This window comes from Macadamia integrifolia, chromosome 13 (assembly GCF_013358625.1).
Source record: "Macadamia integrifolia cultivar HAES 741 chromosome 13, SCU_Mint_v3, whole genome shotgun sequence".
Classification (NCBI taxonomy): domain Eukaryota; kingdom Viridiplantae; phylum Streptophyta; class Magnoliopsida; order Proteales; family Proteaceae; genus Macadamia; species Macadamia integrifolia.
The window spans coordinates 10904469-10925665 of record NC_056569.1 but is presented as its reverse complement, the minus strand read 5'-3'; the positions used below and the strand labels follow the sequence as shown (position 1 = coordinate 10925665).

General features: G+C 37.3%; 2 protein-coding genes across 2 annotated transcripts; one reads left to right on the top strand and one right to left on the bottom strand.

Annotated features, from left to right (window-relative positions):
- Positions 1-395: 395 nt before the first annotated feature.
- LOC122059736 (50S ribosomal protein L30) lies at positions 396-12533 on the top strand. Its single transcript, XM_042622754.1, has 4 exons — positions 396-716; positions 4709-4916; positions 5016-5161; positions 12266-12533. Exons 2-3 carry the CDS (start codon positions 4725-4727, stop codon positions 5136-5138), a joined length of 315 nt encoding a protein of 104 aa, XP_042478688.1. The 5' UTR covers positions 396-716; positions 4709-4724; the 3' UTR covers positions 5139-5161; positions 12266-12533.
- Positions 12534-18550: 6017 nt separating this feature from the next.
- Positions 18551-19530, bottom strand: LOC122060134. The gene has a single exon (XM_042623313.1). It carries the CDS (start codon positions 19402-19404, stop codon positions 18826-18828), a length of 579 nt encoding a protein of 192 aa, XP_042479247.1. The 5' UTR covers positions 19405-19530; the 3' UTR covers positions 18551-18825.
- Positions 19531-21197: the final 1667 nt, after the last annotated feature.

Sequence of the window (21197 nt, the reverse complement as noted above, 5' to 3'; positions counted from 1 at the left end):
TCTTGAATAATATAAGCACTAGAAAAAAGAAAAGGAGACGAGGGTAGGAGGACAAGCATTTGACACGAATAAGGCAATCCAAGAAGACATACACATAAGAAAGGTGGATGTTGATGATAGAGTCAATTGATCTGCCAAAGCCTCTCCCACTACTGCTGGCACAATAGCCAAGTTGTATGAAGATCATTATTAGCAAAAACACGTTTTATACACGTTTAAAACGTGGGTGCAATTTGCGAATATATAAAACACATTTTGCCATATACTTGTAAACAGTACGGGAAAAAACGAAAACGGAAAATAAATTCATTTCATTTTTAGAGGTAAGATAGGAATTTAATTATATCAATTACAAAAATAATAAATAAGAAATAAAAAACCCCCAAAACCCATTCGTAGGGCACTAGGACCATAGGGTTCCAACTTTCCTTTCCATTTCTCCCATCCCAGCTTCCTCCTCCTCCTCCTCCTCCTCCTCCTCCAGTGGCTTTATTTTCTGGAAAACGTTCCAATATCTCTTGCAGCTTAAGCTCAAGTGCTCCAAGATCTCTCGAATCTTAATCGAAATCTTAATCGATCGTGCCAATAGAGAAGACTGGGAGAAGTCTACTGCAACCCTGCAAATCCACCTAACTGCCAAAGACGACGCCGTAGCCAGTTCCTGCTCATCTTCCACCATTTTAGGGCTTTGCGACTTCTGGTTATCTTCTGCGCAGGTAAATTTCTCACATGGCGAGTCTTCTTCCACCATATTTGTTGCATCCACTCCATGAAGAACCATACATACTCTAATCTTCAAACCATTGATGTTAGATATGGCATTGTTGTAGTTTTTCTCTAAGAAACCTGAAATACGAACCTTCAGAGCAGAAATTGGAGGGTTGTGATGTCTGCCACGTAGTAATAAAATGACCCAGAAAAGGATAATGACGAAACAAATTGTTCCTCCATTTCTGCAAATCAAACAACGAAGAGGATAACAGAGAATGAGAGAGAACAGAGAGAAAGAGACAAAACCAAGCACTGCCCGTCACACTCTGCATGCATCATTTTTGTCTTCCCTCGCAAGCCTCGATTTATGATGGATGATGAGGGAGTTGCCAGAACCTATTGCTACTCAAGTAAAATCTGCATCACAGACCTAATTGAAAACTCTTTCTTTAAAAATTATTTGTTGTATTCAAGGATCTCAGTAACAGGCAGTGAGCTAATTGCTTGGCTTGCAATGGGTTACATATGGCATTGCTGTACTCTAACCATTGTTGTTAGATATGGCATCCTCTACTCTTCAAAGATGTGGAGTTTTCACCTTGGACATGTTTTCTTATTATGGTTTAATAATTTGGAATTGACTTTGGATGCTTTATTTTGAATGATACTGGTTCATTGAGTATTTTGTTAAAAAAAATTATTTAAAAATAAAAAAATACATGTTTTAAGATTATTATTATTATTATTATTATTATTTTTTTTTTTTTTTTTTTTATGAAGTTGAGAAAAAAAAAAAAATCTCTCTTCTGAGGGGATAGATCATTGCCATCTTCATCCCGAAACCTCATCACCTATACTCATAAAAAGCCTTTCCCCTTGGCTTCGCCCTTAAGAATAATAATAGGTTTTTTCTGGCCTTCGTCGGCATTTTTTTTTTTTTTTTTTTTTTTACATCCTTTCAAGAACTTATAATGGGTTGTGGAATATGTATGCATTAATATTTGACGTTGTAGTTTATTTGAATATTAGATGTAGGTATACAGATAATAATCTCTCAATTTATTTAAAATATTACATTTTTTTGAAAACTATACGTTTAATACCTGTACCATCTGTTTCCGTTCATTTGCTGTTGCCTATTTTCTCATCGTATCGTTTGGTTTTTTTCTCTGTTTAAAACCCTTACCATAAGACATTTTTTTTTCCTGCTGTTCCTCTTTTTTCTAAGAGCTTTTGGGCGAGAGCTAGTAGATGCGTCCATAAAAATTGAGAAAATCCCAAGGGAGGGATTGTGAACCGTTTGTATTGTATACCTGATGATCTTTCTTTGAAATCATAGGGATCCTTTTGTAGATCAGTTTCGTACTTTTAGTATGGTTTTTTGTATTGATGCTGACCTATGCCTTTATGATGGCTAATTTTAATGAGCACGTACCTCAATCAGCTAAAACATGAGGGTAATTTTATCTTTTCACATTTGTTTATATATCAACTATGGCTAAATTATCAAGTAGGGCAAGTCCCCATCTCGTGGTAGAGCAACGGAAGAGGGAAGAGGAGAGTTTGTCACTGCAATGCCCCAACCCACCGACCTTGCCGGAGAACGATCAAGCAACATGCTTCTTTTTGCTCCGACAAGTAATTCTTGCTTCCAGCTTCATTTTTTTTTTTTTTTTTGTTGGTTTTAAAGATTTATTTCTTGAAAAATTGGAGAGAGAGATTTTGATCTGTGATAGACTCTGTTCTTGTTGTTGAGCTTTGAAACTAGTTAACTCGATTGATCTCTGAAGCTCTGAAACTGAAGCTGTGATCTGAACCAAATTGGAAGGAAAATCTGTTTTCAGCTTTCAAATCATCTCTTATCAATTTTAACTTCCATTCACAGTTGATTCTCACTTTTTCGACAGTCCCAGATTATCAGTTTCCATCTGCAAGGATTGAAACGAATTAAGTGTTTTGGTTTCTGGGTAAAAGAACTTGTATCTGTCTTCATTTCGAAGTTCCCTTCTCCTGATTAGTCGACGGTGAGACGTGGGTTCATTGGTTCTCTGGTTAATTTATCTCTGGTTCAGGATTTTAAACGGATGCTGGTGGAATCGGATAGAGTTTTTCCGCTCACTGTACGGGAATGTGATAGGCTTTGAATTTCAGGATCACAACCGCATAAACAGGTTCTCCATGTGACGCTGGGCTAGAAACTTTTATGTGAAACCATGGTTTATTGAACTGTATTTTAGAAGTCAAAAGTAGTTTCCTCAAATTATCTTTTTTCTTTTGGCTCAACCAGTTGTAATTGTTCCCATATTTGGATCTGTTTGTTCCAAACTATTTAATACATGGACTGTTGGAGACTTGGAGATGGCCTAGCCTGTCAAGTGTGTGAGGATCCATGGATTCTAAATGGTCTGTGTTTCTGCCTTGTCCTTGATCCATCAACGTAAGTTGAAAGTGAAAGACTTGCTTTTGACCTCATACTGACCTCATACTTGCATGTAGGAAACGAGGTCACAAACATGCTTCAACAAGTACTTCTATGGAATCAATCGAGTGCTTGAAAAAATGTTATATTTAAAATACGTATATGCTTAAACTAGAACCGATTGACACCTTACATTTGGCTGATGAATGCTATAGTTTTTTCTTTGACCAAAATATATTAATTGAAATAAATTATAATATTGTACAACATCAACAAGCAGGCCCCATTTAGTTGGGATAAGGTTATGATTGTTGTATTGTACAGCATCAACAAAGGGCAAAAGATCCCTAGGGCTCAAAAATACATGGAAACAGATATAACAAAACACTAAAGGAACCACCCCCACGCCCACAAAAAAAAAAAAAGAAGAAAAAAAGCGTCTTTGGCTCACTCTCTATGAAAGTCATTAGCCAAGGAGTTTGCTCACCTTGGTCTCCAACGGAATGAAACAGAAACAGATAAGCCATGTGATGGATATGCTGGATAATGTGCGAATATTTTCATGGACATGGTTGAATTACCTTCTGCCATGATGTTGTCAAGATGCACCCTGATGGGCAGCTCCAATCCCATGCAAAGCAATATCAAGGTGGTCTGTATTTTATCGTAAAATTGATGGAACGTCACGGTTGCATAGCTGATAGTGGTCATTGTATTTGGAGTTCCTTGTTATGTTCCATATTTTACTTCTATCTTTTTCATCTTTATGGTCCTGTTAATATATTCACTGTTTTTCTTCAGTTCTGTTGCTGCCTATGAAAACGGGTAATTTAATTTGGTTCTTTGAAAAGTTTATGCTTAAATGCTGATGCTACTGAAATGGTCTTCTCAAATGCTTAACTCATTACACCCTTGGTACTTGGTTGTGGATTTGAGTGAACTTTTTAGTTGCATAATCAGTTGCTGAATAAGACACTACATCAGATCAAATTGAGCTAGTCTATAAGGATTGAGGATGGCAGTACTTAGTACCATCTCTCTCTCTCTCTTAGCAGCAATAGTACTGTCTTTCTTATGTATCTCTTAGTTGTCATTAGTAGGATGCTGTTTTATTGTATGGTTGACTATATACTTAACATTTCTAATTTTCGCATAGCTGTATGTGTACACTTTGCGAGTAGTCTTTATGGATGGACTTGAAAAATTCCACTGTTGTGTTTGACAACTCACACACCCTGCAATATATTCGGCACTCTATCTTGAAATCTGGCCACTTTGAAGTGGGTTCACTTTGGCAACTGGTCCCACATATTAATTGACTTGCGAGAAGACATAACTTGTAACTAATAAGAATCTATTCTGCAAATAGGAATACCACTCTTAATTTTTCTCATTCTGTACATATGCAAATACCACTCTTATTTTTCCCATTCTGTCATTGATGTAGGCCTTTTTTTTTTTTCTTCTTTTCTTTCTCTCTCCCCCACACCCACCCCCCCCCCAAAAAAAAAAAAAAAATCCCCACCCCCACCCCATTAGAGAAAGGTCATTAATAAGCAGTGTTCTTGGATACTTTAGGTGAAAGAGAGTGGACATGGATGCTTTCAAGGCTTTCAAAGCCTGTGTTCCAGTTGCATGGAGCCCTAATCTATATATTACCTTGGTGAGGGGCCTGCCAGGCACTAGGAGGCTTCATAGGCGCACCCTGGCGGCAATGCGGCTCCGCAAATCCAACAGAACTGTTATGCAATCGAATACACCTTCTCTTAGGGGAATGCTTCAACAGGTTTTAAAGCTAGCTGTGATGAGTGATACTCTTTCTCTCTGTCTGAGATGTTCTCATCCTAATTTTGCCATCGCATCTGTTCTATTTTTACTTTCACAGGTTAAGAGATTGGTCGCGATAGAGACAGAAGAGATGTTTAAGGCTCGCAAGCAAAAAGAAGCAGCACACCGAGCTCTACGGCCTCCATTGGTTGTGAACCATTGCGTACCTGATTCCTCTTAGCAATCATGTGGGATTCTTCACAGGTCAGCTTCTCTGCTGCTTCTTTCACGTTGTACTGCAGTTAGACATTGGATTTAGGGCTAGATATTGAGTTTGATTTCTTTTTTTATTTCCTTTTTAGAATTAGAAACAATAGGAGTTGAATTAGAGTTGATTTTATTTGAGTGAGATTTTGTTTCTATCTTTAGATTTAGGTACAAGTTTATTCAATTTCCGTATAGGAAAGTAGGTTTATGCTTTGTCTTTAAATAGTGCTATTGTACCCAACAATGGAACTTAATTTTGAGAATTGATTGAAGTTTGGCTTGAAACCATTAGTTCCTTGCATGCCTTTCTCCTTCTTCTTCCCTGATTTTATCTTCTCCTCTTCTCTTCTTCCCTTTTCTGTTTTGTTTCCTGCAACTTGTGATACAAAAAGTCTGAAAAGCAATTGTTTGAGCTCTCATCTCTGATCTGTTGTACTTGAAGTTTGGGTTGAAGGCTGCCACCCTGTAAGCGACCCAAAACCCTGGGGTTCAACTCCTCGGTCCCCTTCTTTAGTGAAATCCCTCCCCGCAACCTTAACAGAGCACAACCCCTTTCACCAGGACTTGTTTCAGAATTTTCTAAGCTAATCTGTGGCCAGCTGTTCGAGGTATCGTGGGCTACTATCGATAGGGCTGAGGCTTAAGAATTAATCCCTGAAATTTCACTTCGAGTGGAGCCCACATAGGTGAGATCAATCACCTGAAACCAGACTGGTTCTGCCGCCCTTGTTTCTGTCCAAAGGTTGAAGACAACCTAAATTGTGGGATTTATTTCAAGTTCTTTTATTCTTTTATTCTGGTTTTTCCATTATACCCCTCAAAAGCCCCTTTATACTTCTTGTCCTTTAATCACCTTTAGTTCCAAATCCGACCCTGAACAATAAATCAAATTTCCACTTGTGCCCACACTTCTTAACCGACCCACAACATTAAAAATTTCTGGTTATTTACAACAGTGCCATTCACCTTTGTAACTTCAATTTAATTACAAATCTGCAATTGGTTATTGCTAATGACTTACTGAGTGTCCAAGTGGGCCCATAAGCGATCCGATTCCAGACTTGGAACCCGGATCCACATCATGTTGGTTCTTATTGCTCAATAAATGTGGGTTTTCATGAAGTGTGGTTGTCACAAATAATGCCGTCACATGCATACATAAAGACATACAAAGCTGAACCTCAATTTAAATATTAAAAGCTTCCCATTATCATATCACTGATGGTCATCTTCTATAATTATCTATTATAGCATTGGTTTGTTTGTGTTTGAGTTCTTTTGTAGAACTTTCCTGTGTTCGCTTGAGTGGCTTCATCAATTGTTGAACTAATCTTTTACCTATACTTGATCGGGGATACAGCATACTTGGGATAGTTCCAACATAAAATATACGAGATTGTTCTTTATGGCACTTGCATTTTTATTTAGTCTTTACACTATAGTTTGACCCATCAGCTAGCCAAATTTTGCGAGACACATAATGTTCAACTATGTTAAGTATGGGAGAATGAAGCAGCAGAACCAGCTTTATGTGGCAAAGGGAAGAAGGGAGCCTGACCAGCCAGCGTAAAGCTAAAATCAGATGGTTCATTTGGGCCACCCCATGGGCATCATAAGTCCTGTATTTAGTCCAGGATGTGGCTTCTATGGATTTGGTTTCTTCTTTTCTATTATTAGTAGGAGTCTGAGTTGGTTAGTTGTTATTTGATTTTTAGTGGCATTAGCAGGTGGTCCTATCTCTGGTAAGAGTATAAATCTTAAGTTCTCTTTAATTTCTTATGGAGGAGGATGGTCTTTGGGATAAAATGCAGTAAGCGGATGGATGCATGCTTTCTTTCAATACTTCATAGGTTAGGTTATCGATGATTCACTTGATGGCTCAAGGTTTTTCTTCCAAGAAATCCTCCTTCTGATAATCTTTTTCTTTCTGTATTGAGGCTCCAAGCTCTATGAAAGGTGGCAGATGGTGGTGCTTTGGAATATTTTTTCAAGCATTTTGACGGGACCGGACTATTACTAATGCAGGCTGAAACTATGGTTTATATCTTATAAGTCAATTGGTCCCACATTTGGAAATGCCTCTTTAGTCATTTTAATTCTGTTTATGCAATCGTTGAGTCCTAATCATAGATTGATTTGAAGTTCTGTTTACTAAGAGATTTCCAATCAAGTCCAGTTGGTAGTTGAATTAAGGTTTTGTTACTGTAATTAATTGGTTGAAGCTGTTTATGGTTAATTCCATTCTATTTAAAGTAGTGTCTCACCTATCTAGAATGAGGAAAGCAACAAACTAAATTCACTCTTGCTACCATACCGATGCGTTTAATTCCACTATGATCATTCTGGATGCTGTCACTAATAGATTTGAACTGCTCCAGCATGACTTATCATTCTGTAAGCTAAGTTGCAGTCTTTTGAAAATGGTTATGGAGTTTTAATGTTGAAAAGAGATGGTTGTCAGGAAAGTCATGTCGAACAAAGAATGGAGATGACAATTGGGATGTTTTGCCCAAGTACACCTGATGCAGCCAACCAATACTAGATTCCAATTAAAGAATCAGAGGTCAGATCATATGCGCAGGCCAAGATCTAAACTATATCCTGATAAAATAGGGTTGAAAAATGGCTTGCTGATTTGTTGATTCCAGTAGCCTGCATTGGGGAAAGAAGCAAGAAGAAAGAAGAGAAGAGATTGGCACTGTTATGGCACTGTGAACAGTGCCCATGAATAGTAACTGCGAAGAGGAAGAGAGATGAGAGAGAGAAGGGAAGAGAGAAAGAGGAAGCTTCTCTTGGATACCAACTCAAATCCAAATTCTATATTCTTTCCATTAACCATCATCATAGGAGTGTTTACATATTTATAAACCTAAAACTCTTAGGTAGCTAGGCCAAATTAACGAACAAAGACGCTAAAATACTTAACTAATTAGAATTGATCAAGCCTAAGTTTTCTAGATAACTCGGGCCCATACAACTAACCTAATGTAGATTAGGATAGGGGTCTAACCAAGTCCAAACTGCAAGAACTTTTAACCCAAGAACAACTAATAACAAAGTAGGACAGAAGCTAAATATTTCAGACAATGAAATTACTCCAAATCTGGAACAGTATCAACCTTAAAAGGGCAGCACTGCTGATCAGAATAGTGTAATAGATCATAGGACCTAACAAGGGTCTCAACTAGGTTCAGTTCACATTAGAAACATGAACCGCTGGTCAAAAGATCAACAGAAAATAAACCAGATCAGCCAACTCCAATTCTGGACACTTCAGTGCACTAAAAGACAAAATTCAAAAGATTTCTCATATCTTCAAATCGAATGGCCAGATTCTGCCCAGACTTGGATAGAGTCTCCCTAGGGATGGAAGTGCTTCAGGTCACAGAGGATCGATTGTGAAAACTTGAAGAAATTCTGGGCAGAAGTTGAATTTTTTAAATACCTGGTCTGTATAACAGTATGGGAGGCTTGTAAATAACCTTGAATAAAGTAGAAGAAGAACTTGAAGAGACCTCTTGAACTTCATGACGCAAAGAGTTACCTGATTAAACATCAGTCCATCACTTTGATCTCACACAAAGCACACTCATAAGAGAAAACAGCAACATAAAATTTTCATTCATAAAATCGTGTGCTGAAGTATGAGATCCCTCCTTTATTTATAATAATGATGGGGTGATTACAAGAAATAGAAACTACTTTTAGTTTCCAAAAACTGAAATAGGAAACTAAATAAACACAAGACCTCTAGTTACTAAAATTAAAAATAGAAACTAGGAAATAAGAAATAGAAACTAACTAGGTACTGAAATTAGAAACTAATTAGGTACTGAGATTAGAAACTAAATAACCCCATCTAAAAAGGAAACTAAAGAAAAAGGAAACAAATCAGTGAATCCGGTATGCAACCTTAGAACCCCTAGTTTAGGCCCATTAAAGTGGCCTATTACACTGAAAACACATGGGTTCAAAGGCTCAACATGTATGGAACCCAACCCTAGGCTTATTTCTAATAAAACAAGCCTATTTTGGTGATTAATCTGCATCATAATCAGAATGTGACTCTTTAATGATTAAACCAAAGCCAACTACACTACCTTGTGATGGACCCTATTACTAATTAAATATCTATTTTCATACACCCTTTTAGACCCTCACTTTTGGGCCTTATAATTTTATTTTGGGTACAAAGACCTCAGTGGGAAATTTCATTAAGCCTCACTGCGCGAAAGCTGATTTACAATGCAAACTAAATCCGCAAGAAAGTATGAATTCCCAAAATTTTGACGAGGGTAACTCAAAGCACATTTCACAATTCTATGGGCGATCAAGTTCTTAGCTCTATTTACAAAGGAGAAGGAGCAGATTTGAAGCATTCCATCAAGTGCTTAATTATCTAGAGAATGTTGATGATGTCCATCAGCGGTTGAAGATCATCTACCAAGTAGCAGATCAATATTAGCTGTCTGAATGTACCACAACAAAATGATCATGAGGAGTAAGAGTTGATCTCATCCCAAGTCGAAGTGCTAATGCTTCTCCTACAATTGTTGAGCCAGGGCAAAGGTGATCTTAAAGTGATCACCTTTGAAATTGAAGCCTCTTTCACTTATTTGGGATAATGCACCCCAGTCCCATAGCTTTTTGTCTTACATGGTTCGAGGTCTGGTTTCGGTCAGGCTTAAAATTGAGATATACTGGGAGCTGGCCAAAACCATGCATTTTCTTACAGCAAGTTTCGGGGTTGGGTTTCGGTGGCCGTATGGCCAAGTTAGGTCCTGAAACTTGTCATCCAGCCAATTTTAGGCCTTCCATACGCTGGAAACGTTAGATTTTAAAACCAAACCTAAAATGGTACTTTGACTTCGGTGGTTGGTAGTCTACGACATAGGTGAGTTCTACCCTAGCCTATTCCACACAATATTTAGTACTTCTAGATCACATAATTCAAGTAAAACAACCTAAATAAGCATTAGGATTTATGTAAGAAGTGCTGTTCAGTTGTATCGAACAAGTGCTGATTTAGTATCATTTATGAAATGCTGTTTAGGAATCTGCACTTTTAACTCGAGTATCGAATAAGTGTCATGTATTCTGTTGTATCGCCCTATACGGTTGAATACAGTATGATACTTTTTTTTTCCTAACAATAAGTACCATAGCAGATGCATATCGTACGATACCTAAAAGATATGGTACATCGGCTGATACTACCAATATGGTACAATACTTAACCTTTGCTGTAACACTAGGCACGAGCCATGAAGTGAGTCTATGGAACGGAATCATGAAGCAAAGCATGGGCAGTGTAAGGAGTGCTGTTCAGTGAGACAAACGCTGCCTGACCCTGGAGGAGAAGCTTCTGGAATTATAGCTGGCATTACAGAAAAAGGAAGCCTGTCAGTGGACTGTATTGGAGGAACAAACAAGCCAAATCATCTGGTCACCAACAAGGACGAGGACCCAAACTGACTGGAAATTCCTTCTATGACTAATCACCAGGTGAATATTATACCTGACAAAAATAATGAAGTATGGAGAGTTGGTGTTTTGCATTTGATAGATATGGTCTGTACTCTTATTATATCCCATTTCTGGAATTAAGGAAGCCCTTGCATGCTGGTGCCCTGCGGCTTGTGATGTGAAAGGAAGTTATGGAAGTTTCACTGAGAGATGTTTGTGGGATTGTGGTTGGAAGGAAATAGTAGTCTTTGATGATCATGCTGAACCTTCCTTTCAGGGGTGACCTCAAAGACTATGAAGAAGGTGATGTTTGGTCCTCGGTTTGAAGAGTTTGAGGATCTAGTTTGTGTGATATAGATTAAAGCCAAGGCAGGTGATTTTCAAGAATGATTTAATGGGAATCTTAGTTCGGTCCTTGCGACAGAATTAGAATCCTCAGTAGACAGGTTCACTGGGTTGGGAGAACTGCAAAACTGAAGTCAGTTTAAGCATTGTTTGCCCCTTATGATCGGCAACCGAACACCTCCAGGAAATCACCAAAACAACAGCAAACTACCAGCACAACTTAAGAACAAATAGGTAGATAATATTCAGGAAAAAAAAATCACAGGAACACAGGAAGAAGGAAGAACCTGATAAGAGGGAAATGACCAAGGATTTTCTCCATGGCATAGATTAGCATCTCACCTACCAAAACAAGGCATCTCACCAAGCAACCCAGCTTCTTACTAGGCTGCACTGCATCTCATGCTAGTTGTGTAAAACCCAATTTCATTCAACTTTTAACTTCAAAATGCTTATAGACAACCCTTTTATAGAGTGGCTGGGAGGGATCTCGACTTTCATTGGAACTTTCTCCTTGGCTCTGTAGCCATTCAATGAGCTGTGCATTTTCATAGACTTAACACAACGATCAATGAACTGACTTATTGACTGAAATAATATCTTCTAAGACTTTAGATAATAGTTGAACTAGCTGGATAATGCTTCTCAAATTATGCACACAAGCATTAATTACTCTTGACCTTTTTTACGGAGTTCTGGCCTGAACCAACTGAATCTGGTCTGCAAATACATTAGTGAGAGAAAACAGAAGCACTAAATGCTACTGTGAGTTCCTGACTTTCTCATTATCAGTTTTTTTTTTTGTTGGGGGTGGGGAGGGGGGGGGGGGGGGGGGGGTTCAAGGGTTAAGAGACTTATTTTGATTCCTGTTTCAAACATGGGACCTTTTATTTCCCCCTTATAACCGGGAAGCTGTATCCAGTGAAGACGCAATTCTATTGAGGAAATAGGAGCATCTGAGGCTTACCTGACCTTTCAATTGAAAGACCAAAGGTACCCTTGCTCTGATTGTTAAATGGGAACCAATGCTATGTACACTTGCTTGAGTAATATTCCCATCCAATGGTAGGTACTCAACTGCATGATTCAGATTGGTTTCGCAACATTTGAGCAATAAATGTCAATTGATGATTCTGGAAGCCATGATTATGTACAGGTTATGATTGTTTCTGCAATGTATTTTTTTTGTGTGAATTCATAATCCCTACTATTACCCTTGTAATTGATGCTCTGCTTATATCTCCAGTACTGCTTGCTTATTAATGTGTGCGTTTTTTTTTTTTTTTTAAGGGATATGCGGTTGTCTGGTGGATGTGGTTTGCTAGAAGACACAAGCTGAAAGAGCTATTCAAATCATCAGTTTTTGTTGGACAGTATTGTATTGGTTCTTCCTTGATTACTGTTGTTTTCATTTTGAGACAAGGAGAATAGTCATAAATCCAGAATTGGAAATTAGAACAGATCCAGACTGTAGCAAGAGTTGTCTTGCTTCCAAGATAAAGAACAGCATTCATGGTTTTATAAGATAAACTTGATGCCTTCACCGGCATTGGTCCCACTGGAGTTTGTTATGAAACAGAGCTTAAGAATCTATATGTTTCTAATGATTGATTAGTTAGAACTATAGAAGCAATGCTAGGTTGGCTGACCACCTATGCCCTAGACACTCCTCATGGTATTATATTTCTGGTCCGCTGCTGAGGGTGGTGACAATTATTTGCTAGGCATATGTTCTGTTGGCTTCTTCACGATTATTTCTGGTGGACCTATTCATTAGGCATTGTTTTGGGCCTACCATATTTGCATAATTTGGAGAAGACCAGACTCCAAGCCCCAATTATATTTTTTAGATATCTATGAGCCTCATACGGGATAATTACTCCATGGGGGGATGTGAATGGATCGAATTCAAATCAGATACGGATTCCCCAAGACAGATATGAACACAAATTGAATATAGATTTTGACCATCTGTTTATAATCCGCCTGGAGATTGAATGGTGGAGTCGCAAGTCTGAAAAGAGTGGTGTTGCCATCTCACTGCTGATCAAGCGGTGGAGTACTGGAAAAGACGAGAAGGTTTAACCCACAGGGGTTGATGGTGAAGTTAACGGTATAGATGTGCGCATGCTTTTTTTTTTTTTTTTATTTAAACTTTTATTTAATTATTTATTACTTATACTGTGAATGAAATGGGGAGAGGGATTCCTCGGATGACTGCAGTTTTGGGCGATGGAGGGGGTATTTTGGGAAAACTAATCAAATATGGGGGTGTTATTTAGGACTTTACCAGGTGGTCGTCGTGGGAAACATATGTCTATAAAATATTATTTATTTAACTATTATTTATTGATATGTTTCCAATCAAACCTAAATGGCTTAATGAATTGGATAACATTCAGTTTAAAATTTAAGTATTTGTATTGTATCTGTTTAGCACTTTAGCTTTCGAAAGGATTCAAATAGTTCTGAGAACTAATTTTTTTAATATGAATTCTTCTAAATGGGTATGAACATGAATCGAATATGGATTTTGATTATTCCTCACAAGAGCGTGATGACACCATAGAAATATAGAAGTGGTTGTTCTAAAAGTATTTTGGAATCTTGGATTTAGTTATCAGTATTGGGATCGGTCTGAATTGATCATTTTTACCCTTGCTTTTCAAAGAAAAAAAAAACACATTTTTTTTATTATTTTACCCTAAATCGGTGTTGATACCTTGATTGGGATCAATCAGATTAATACTGATACGATTTGATCGATCCAATATCAATACTTAGAACCAAGACTGGAATGATACTGAAGTGCTGAACCATTGTTCTAAGGGGTGGATGAGTTGCTGAGGTGCTGAAGCATGCCATCTATATTGAACAGCATACGAATTCAATCAATTACTTTGGTATTTTTTTTAAGATTAAAATTCAATCATATAACCTCGAACAGATTAGCGTGCACCCTCTACCAATTCAAATACTAGCATGTACACTAGTCTTGGATTATTCAATGCTTTACTCTTCCACTTCGGCCAATATGATTTGGACTGAAACTTGGACAAATGAACATGAAATCTCAAATCTCTCTACTCACAAATTTTTTTGCCTTATATGACCTGTCGCATGGCAGTGTTTGTGTAATTGGTTGACAATCAAATTGTTGGCTTGTCTTTTCTTAAAGACTTCAATAGATTGCAATCCACTCAGATTGAGCGCAAAGGTCAGATGGGAATTGAGTCGAGGACTACCACATAGATCATTCTCTTTCAATTCCTCTGTATTTTTCAATGCTCATTGGAGTTGGTTTTTTTTTTTTAATAGGTAACTTGTATATATTAAGAAAATATATATATATATATATATATAAAAAAATATAGATTAAGACAACCCCTACAACTTCTTTAGGCAGACTGGCAGACCAAAAGAAAAGTTGAGAAATTCCTAAGTCAAACAGGACAAACCCTGTAATACAATTCTTGTAGAAAGAAAAACTTTAACAATTAGGAAAAGATGCTGTGAAAAAGTTAAGAAGCTCAATCATGGGAACGAAGACATTACATGGTACTTTCATGAGATGATTCTTCCACAGAAAACTTCTCACAATTGGAATTAATTGTTGGTGATGACAGAAAATAGATTGTGATATGTAACTTGTGAGGATGAATGACCATATCCAAAGCCATATAAGTGGGATTGGCTTTCATTGATCTGATTCGTATCAGAACTACATCAGTTAAGAATTGATAAGAACCTGTCGAAACCCTAAAAAATGAAACAAAGAAAGAGCAGTTATATTCACATACCTTTGATTTTATAATGCTACTGGAAACAAGAAGTCCTATGGTTACCTATTGCTCTGGATCCCCCTCCCCCATCAGTTTACTAGGAAGAGAACAATCATTTGAGGTTTAAAAAAAAAAAAAATTAATAATAATAATAATAATAATCTATTATTATTAAATTAAAAAAGAAAAACTATCCAAACTGAGTTTTGAAATTTTATATTAATCAAATTATACGACCAATTGCAATTTGATTTTTAAATCCATCCATTAATTAGCGCTCAACTGCACCTAAAGATTTTAAAATTAAAACCGTGTCAAAACAATTCCTATCGACTCTAATCCAGATCAGATCGAAATCGACCTGAATCGGTTTCAAAAAAAAAAAAAAATTCTAAAAATTGGTCTCTCAAATCTAAAAATCACACCATCTGGTCCTAACGGCCACTGAAAAACCTTCAGAATTAGGATCGATTCAACCAATCCGATTGATTTATGAAACAGTAGAGTAAGTCTACTTTATAATTAAGTTGCAGGCAAAAAAATATAAAATAATACAATAAAAGAAAAAAATTACATAGAAACATCACTCACAAACACCCTCATGTGTTTATCTCTCTTCTACATTAAAAAGATCTCTCTACCTATTATTTTGAAGAGAGAGAAGAGATGAATACAAAATACTCCCAGACATAAAACCAGGTACCCATAAATAAGATAGCCAATACGTTGGCCACACTTACACATGCCGAACGAGGACTCGGTGCCAAGTCATGGACGATGGTCCCCATCTGTTTTTCCTTTTTTCTTTCTTTTAAACATGGTCCCCACCTTCATCCTTATCCCCTATCTAATTCTTTTTTAAACTTTTTTCGAATTTGGAGTCAATAGCTGGAGCCCACCCCATACGCCAGTTGGTTATCAACTATAAGAACCAAAGTTGGAAGGATGATTAGATACAATACCATCACTTTTGGGTCCCACATCAGTCTAAAACCCCAAATTGTAGGGACCACTCTAAAGACAATCCCATGCATCTGCCCACCTTTATCTATATTAAATGTGCCATATCTAAATATCATACCTAAACATCAATATGTTACTATAAGAGACTATAGCAGAAAATAATAAAATTAATTACTTGGGAGAGGGTGGGATGGTGGAGGTTAAGACCATAGACTTCAGTGGGGGACAGGTAGACGTTGACGTGGCACCTATCGACAGGAATTTCAATAGATAAATGTTGACTGATGAAAGCTCAGTTTTTCCGACTCATTGAGTAGTTGAAGATAGATAGATAATCCGATAAGATCTTTGGGATTTTCCTCTTATGTCCTCAGTCTCCCCCCCCCCCCCCCCCGCCTCCCTTGTTATGAGTCTTCTTGAGTTGCTGTATTTGATTTGGCATTGGGTTACCTAATTATCTTCTCCTACAGTCTGGGCTGGTGGATCCTGGGGCCCCAAAAAGTACTGCCAAGTTGCAAAAGCCACTTTCACATTCTTCTGAATAGTCTCTATTGATTCTTTAGTCTTCGTGACTTCAAATAATGCCTCTCTTTCAACAGTAAAGACTAAAGGGTGCCAACTTCAGTTGGAAGTTGGAACTCCCCACCTCTTTAGGATTCTATTTGTGCATAAAACAGGATTCTAGACCATCCTAAGGTTCACAAACCTCTGAAAAAAGTTTAATATATTCTCTAAATACCCTCCAATGAATCTCAAATCCTGGTCAGAGTCAAGAGGCTTCCCCTTCCCTATGACTTGAGAAAAACTCAGGCCAAATTTTAATATAGATTCTATTGTTTTCAGGTAAAATTATACATGTAGATGGTCAATTAACTCAATTCAATCCAAACACCATGTTACACCTCTACCGCAACTACCTTCCTCCACACTAGAATCTCTTTCCTTTACTCTCTCACACTTGGGACTTTATCATTATGGTTTGTGACAATGCTTCTAATCTACATCACAACATTTTTGGTTGGGCGACGCCGACTTATTTTTTTTTTATATAAAGGAAGTATATCTCTCTATTGACAATTTGATGATAAGAAATTCTATTGAAACAGACACACAGGTCTTACTTGGAGTTTAATAGACTCAAATAAAGAGATAAATCATCAAGAAAGTCTGGAGCAATTCTGAAAATTTATAATACTTATTTTTTCACTCATCAACCATTTTATGGTCTTGAAAAAATTTTTATTTCTTTTTAGATGTTTATAATCTTTCTCTTATCTTTTTTTTTTTGGACTTAGACCTATGAATGAGGTATTTGTTCTAATTTAACTTTTAAAACTACAGTTAACAAAACTTTTATGTCTACAGTAATCCTGATAACAATCTTCTTATTTTTTTACTTTAATTTTAATTTCTTCTTTCTGATAAAGAATATTAAAACTATAAAAACCATTTAATTTGAAGCTTCTAAAATACCCCCTCAATACCTGAATTTTTTTAAAACAAGAATAAAATATAAAATAAAATAAAAATTGTGACACTAGTATTCAATTGAAGAGAGAGAAAATTACCCATATGTCTATACCTAAACACAGGCAGGGATAAAAGACTGCCCCCAGACCTCATGGGAGAACATCCACAGTATGTCAGTACCTGTGTGCTGGCGCAGTCTCATGTGAGAACATCAACAGAAGTGTGATTATGATTCATTATTTATGAATCATTTTTAATTTCATACGGGCAGGGCGGTCACCAGGGGCAGCGGCCAGTGGGCCACACTGGCCACAGAAATCATTTTCCCTTGATACCCATGACTTTTTCAAATCACTGTTTCAGATAAGCTTACTTTTGGCAGTTTGTGCTTAATACCCTAAAACTGCCGCCCTAACTTCCTGCTTTCCCGGAAGTTTTTATTGGTTTTGCTTCTTGGGTTGCAGGCATCAAAGTCAAGGGTCAAGAGCATATTCCAGTCTCCAGTCTAAATTTCTGCAACAGTAGCACAACCAAATATCTGGATCCCTCAAATAGTCTATGGTACACTCAGATACTTTTGAAAGATTTTCATTTTGTACATCTTCATTAACCAGTATTTGTGATTTTTTAGCTGTCAACTCTATTTCTTCAAGTGTTACGTCCGGAGTCCACAGTTTTTTCCTCCGGAGTCCGGAGTCCAGACCCAGATTCTTCATGGGTGCAGGCAGTGCTTTTTTCATTATTACACAATTACTAGTTCAGGACCCTTCTGGTTTATTCTCACAAATAATTTTTTTTTGAAATTTTAACAAAATAATTACTTCTATTGATTAATTAAATTTGTTCTTTATAGATTTTTGTTATTTATTATTTTGTCCGAAGATTTATAGGTGATTCATGTCCAAAGTTAAAGGATCTGTTCAAGTCATGTAATGGGACAGCTGGTACCAAATCCTCCCGGTAAAGGCTCGCCATTAAACCTGCAAACGTAATAAGCAAATAAACAGAGCAAAATAAATAAACGAAATTCAAATTTAAAACAAGAAAAAACGCACTAATAACGTACCTCGAAGAAATGCAACTCGGTAATACGTACAAGACGAACGTATGCACATTGCACGAACGCCGGCCAATCCCGTTTAGATAATGACGCAACACCGTACACAGATGACGGATAACGTCAAACCATTACGGAAAACCATATACAGCGGAAACTGGCTACGCTGCGCACACAGATGACTGAACGGATCACTTAATTGTTTAACAAACGATGCCACAGATGACAAATCTGTGTCTTGTGAGCTTTGGGAGATCAATTAATTGCGTCTTAGGCAAGTTAATTTTATCTTTACTCTTTAGATTGATTGTGCAATACTGCAATCTGATCTATTATCATCAAAACTGGTATAACTGGTATATACAAGTAGCTCGGTCTTGTCTCAGCTCTTAGGGTTTTTGGTCACCGGAATATACTACAAAATGACGAAACCCCTCGCTGCCGATCTGCTGCTCCATGCCACGCCTCTGTTCTCCACCTCGTGGTGTCTGGCATATCCATTCACGAAACACTCGAGCAATAGGAGAGATTTACAGATGAGGATCGAAGGATGTGATTGAACAAACCTGCCACTTCGATCACAAGTCTTCGGCTCTTGACATGATAGAAAGCCGGCTAGGCCTTGCCTGGAAATCGACTCTTCTCCTCTGCTGATGAGAAGAAGGACGGATCAAAGCTGCCAAAGCTCTCTTAACCAATTCTCCCTCAACAGTACCGATTCGGACCAGAGAATTCGTCATGACCGATCTCCGAGCGTTCAATCTGTTAGACGGATAAGATCCCGCACGATGATGTGTACCGCTGAAACCTTTGTGGAGACTACAACGAAAAGAACCAGGATGAGTCGTCGGTGAACACATACAGGTTCTCCTAGGAGACGACGGAGCTGACAGAGGATAATTCTGCTTCTTCACGACCTGATCACGAGGAGAAACCGAAATCGACCTGCTCGGTGATACAGATCTGTCGAGCGAAAACCGAACCGACGGCGTTGACGGAACGGATCCGTAGAGATTAACGCGAGTAGGAGATGCTGACCGATTGAAGAAACCAGTAGATCGAGAAGAGAAACTCGAACTTGCAGAGGCGAAACCCGTCGACGAAGACGAATAGCTCGATAGTCCACTGGATCTAGTTCTAGATTTAGAAGCCGCCATTACTAAGTGAGAAATCAAAGACTGAAACTTGATTTTGAAGGAGAGAGAGCGAGAGAAAGAGAAGGGAGGGAATCTTGCTTCAAAAGAGGGCTTTGGCTCTCTATTCCGGCAAACCTAGAACGCCTCAACCGCTCCATTTATAGGATTTCATAGTAGAAGATCGACTATAACGTGTCGCTAAGATACTGATTCGGATCCAACGGCCACACAAAACGACAAAGTTTGGAGCCGTTTTGTCTAACAGCTTTGGAGTGGGGCACTGAAGTACTTGCCACGTGTGAGATAAGATAATGCGTTTGCGAGCACGGAATGTGGGCTTATATCAATAATTACGGATAATGCCATTTTCGTACGACGAAATTATCCTTCCTCTTTCTTTTATTTTTCAAAGAAGCCCTTCCAAGTGGCATCCATTTTGTGATAGCGATTGGATCACCCGCAGGTAAGGGTGTTGACTGGTGCGATGTTGGTTTAAGTGGTTTAGTACGATTCGGTTCGTAGTGTAGTCGGTAGAAATTAAAATCAAATGGTTCTAATTTGTTAAACGGTTTTGATTTCATGGTTTTGAATGGTTTCAGTATCGATTTTGTTATCAATTTGAGGCCTTTAAACAATTTGTTAATAATTCTTAAAAGGTTTAAATCAGGATTCTGTAAATTTGGAATCCAAAGGGATGAGAAGAAGGAATTCAAAAGGAAAAGCTAATAGATTCATAAATTAAACGGTTTATTAAATGATACCGTTCATTTTCAGTTTAACAGTTTTCATACGATTTAAAATTGTGATTTATGATTCAAATTTAATCAAATCATTTAATAAACAGTTATATTTTTTAAAACCAGATTCAAACTTTTTATCATCAGTTCGGTTTAGTGTTAATAAATAATTTCATATCAACTCACTGACAGAAGGATCTATATTGTTAATTATGTTAATATGTTTGGTGAGTATCAATTATTATAAATTATAAAAACACCTAGGCAAAAAGTTCTGTTAGTGAGCCAACTAGTTCAATCCGTGGGTACCAGAGGCATGGTTTTAGTCCACGGTATTGGTCATTGAAACAGTGGGTGGAATCACTCTGATTCGGCTTGAAATTTTATTTTTTGGGTATTGATACTTGTATAGCTGCATTGATAAAAATAATAACAATAATAAGTAAATACGTTTGAAAAAAATATAGAAGTTATAAAATATCAAAATAATGGTTTATTTATTTATTTTTATAAATAAAAAAGGATGCTTCATAGATCATAACCCTTAGGCTGAAGCCTTATATGATAAGCAACACCAACGACTGATAATGTGTTGTGTCAATTCAAATCCACAACCAATAGCAAAAATGGAGTGTGTTGATCGGTAATGGACCAAGTGCTTCCTTCCACTAGACTACTAATCCCGTTGAAAAAATAATAATCATAATAATAAGTGCTGTTAACTCAAGAATTGTTTAGATGTTCATAAGTCTGTTTCTAACTTCAAAATCACCTAAATTGGCTTGATCCATTGGTAATTTTTAGTGAATAAAACACTTCATAAGGTGTCTTACCTGTGTTCGAATCCCCTTATTAATAACCCTATCATTTCTTTGGGATCCCACCCTCTTTATGGTAAAACGACTGACACTAACTTTTGCACCAAACTTGTGGACGTCCTCCCAAGAGTGCAAACTTCTTCAAGTCTGAGAGGCTTTTTTTTCTTTTTTTTTTTTTAAATTAATTTTTTTAAGAAAACAAGAAGAAAATTTATTTAAATGAGAGAATTTGTCACGGCAAAAATGCTACTTATTATGA

Bases quoted from the DNA above. Each gene is read 5' to 3' on its own strand.
- LOC122059736 (XM_042622754.1), top strand. From the start codon at position 4,725: ATGGATGCTTTCAAGGCTTTCAAAGCCTGTGTTCCAGTTGCATGGAGC. The intron at 4,917-5,015 runs GTTTTAAAGCTA...TTACTTTCACAG, and splicing joins TTAGGGGAATGCTTCAACAG to GTTAAGAGATTGGTCGCGAT.
- LOC122060134 (XM_042623313.1), bottom strand. From the start codon at position 19,404: ATGGCGGCTTCTAAATCTAGAACTAGATCCAGTGGACTATCGAGCTAT.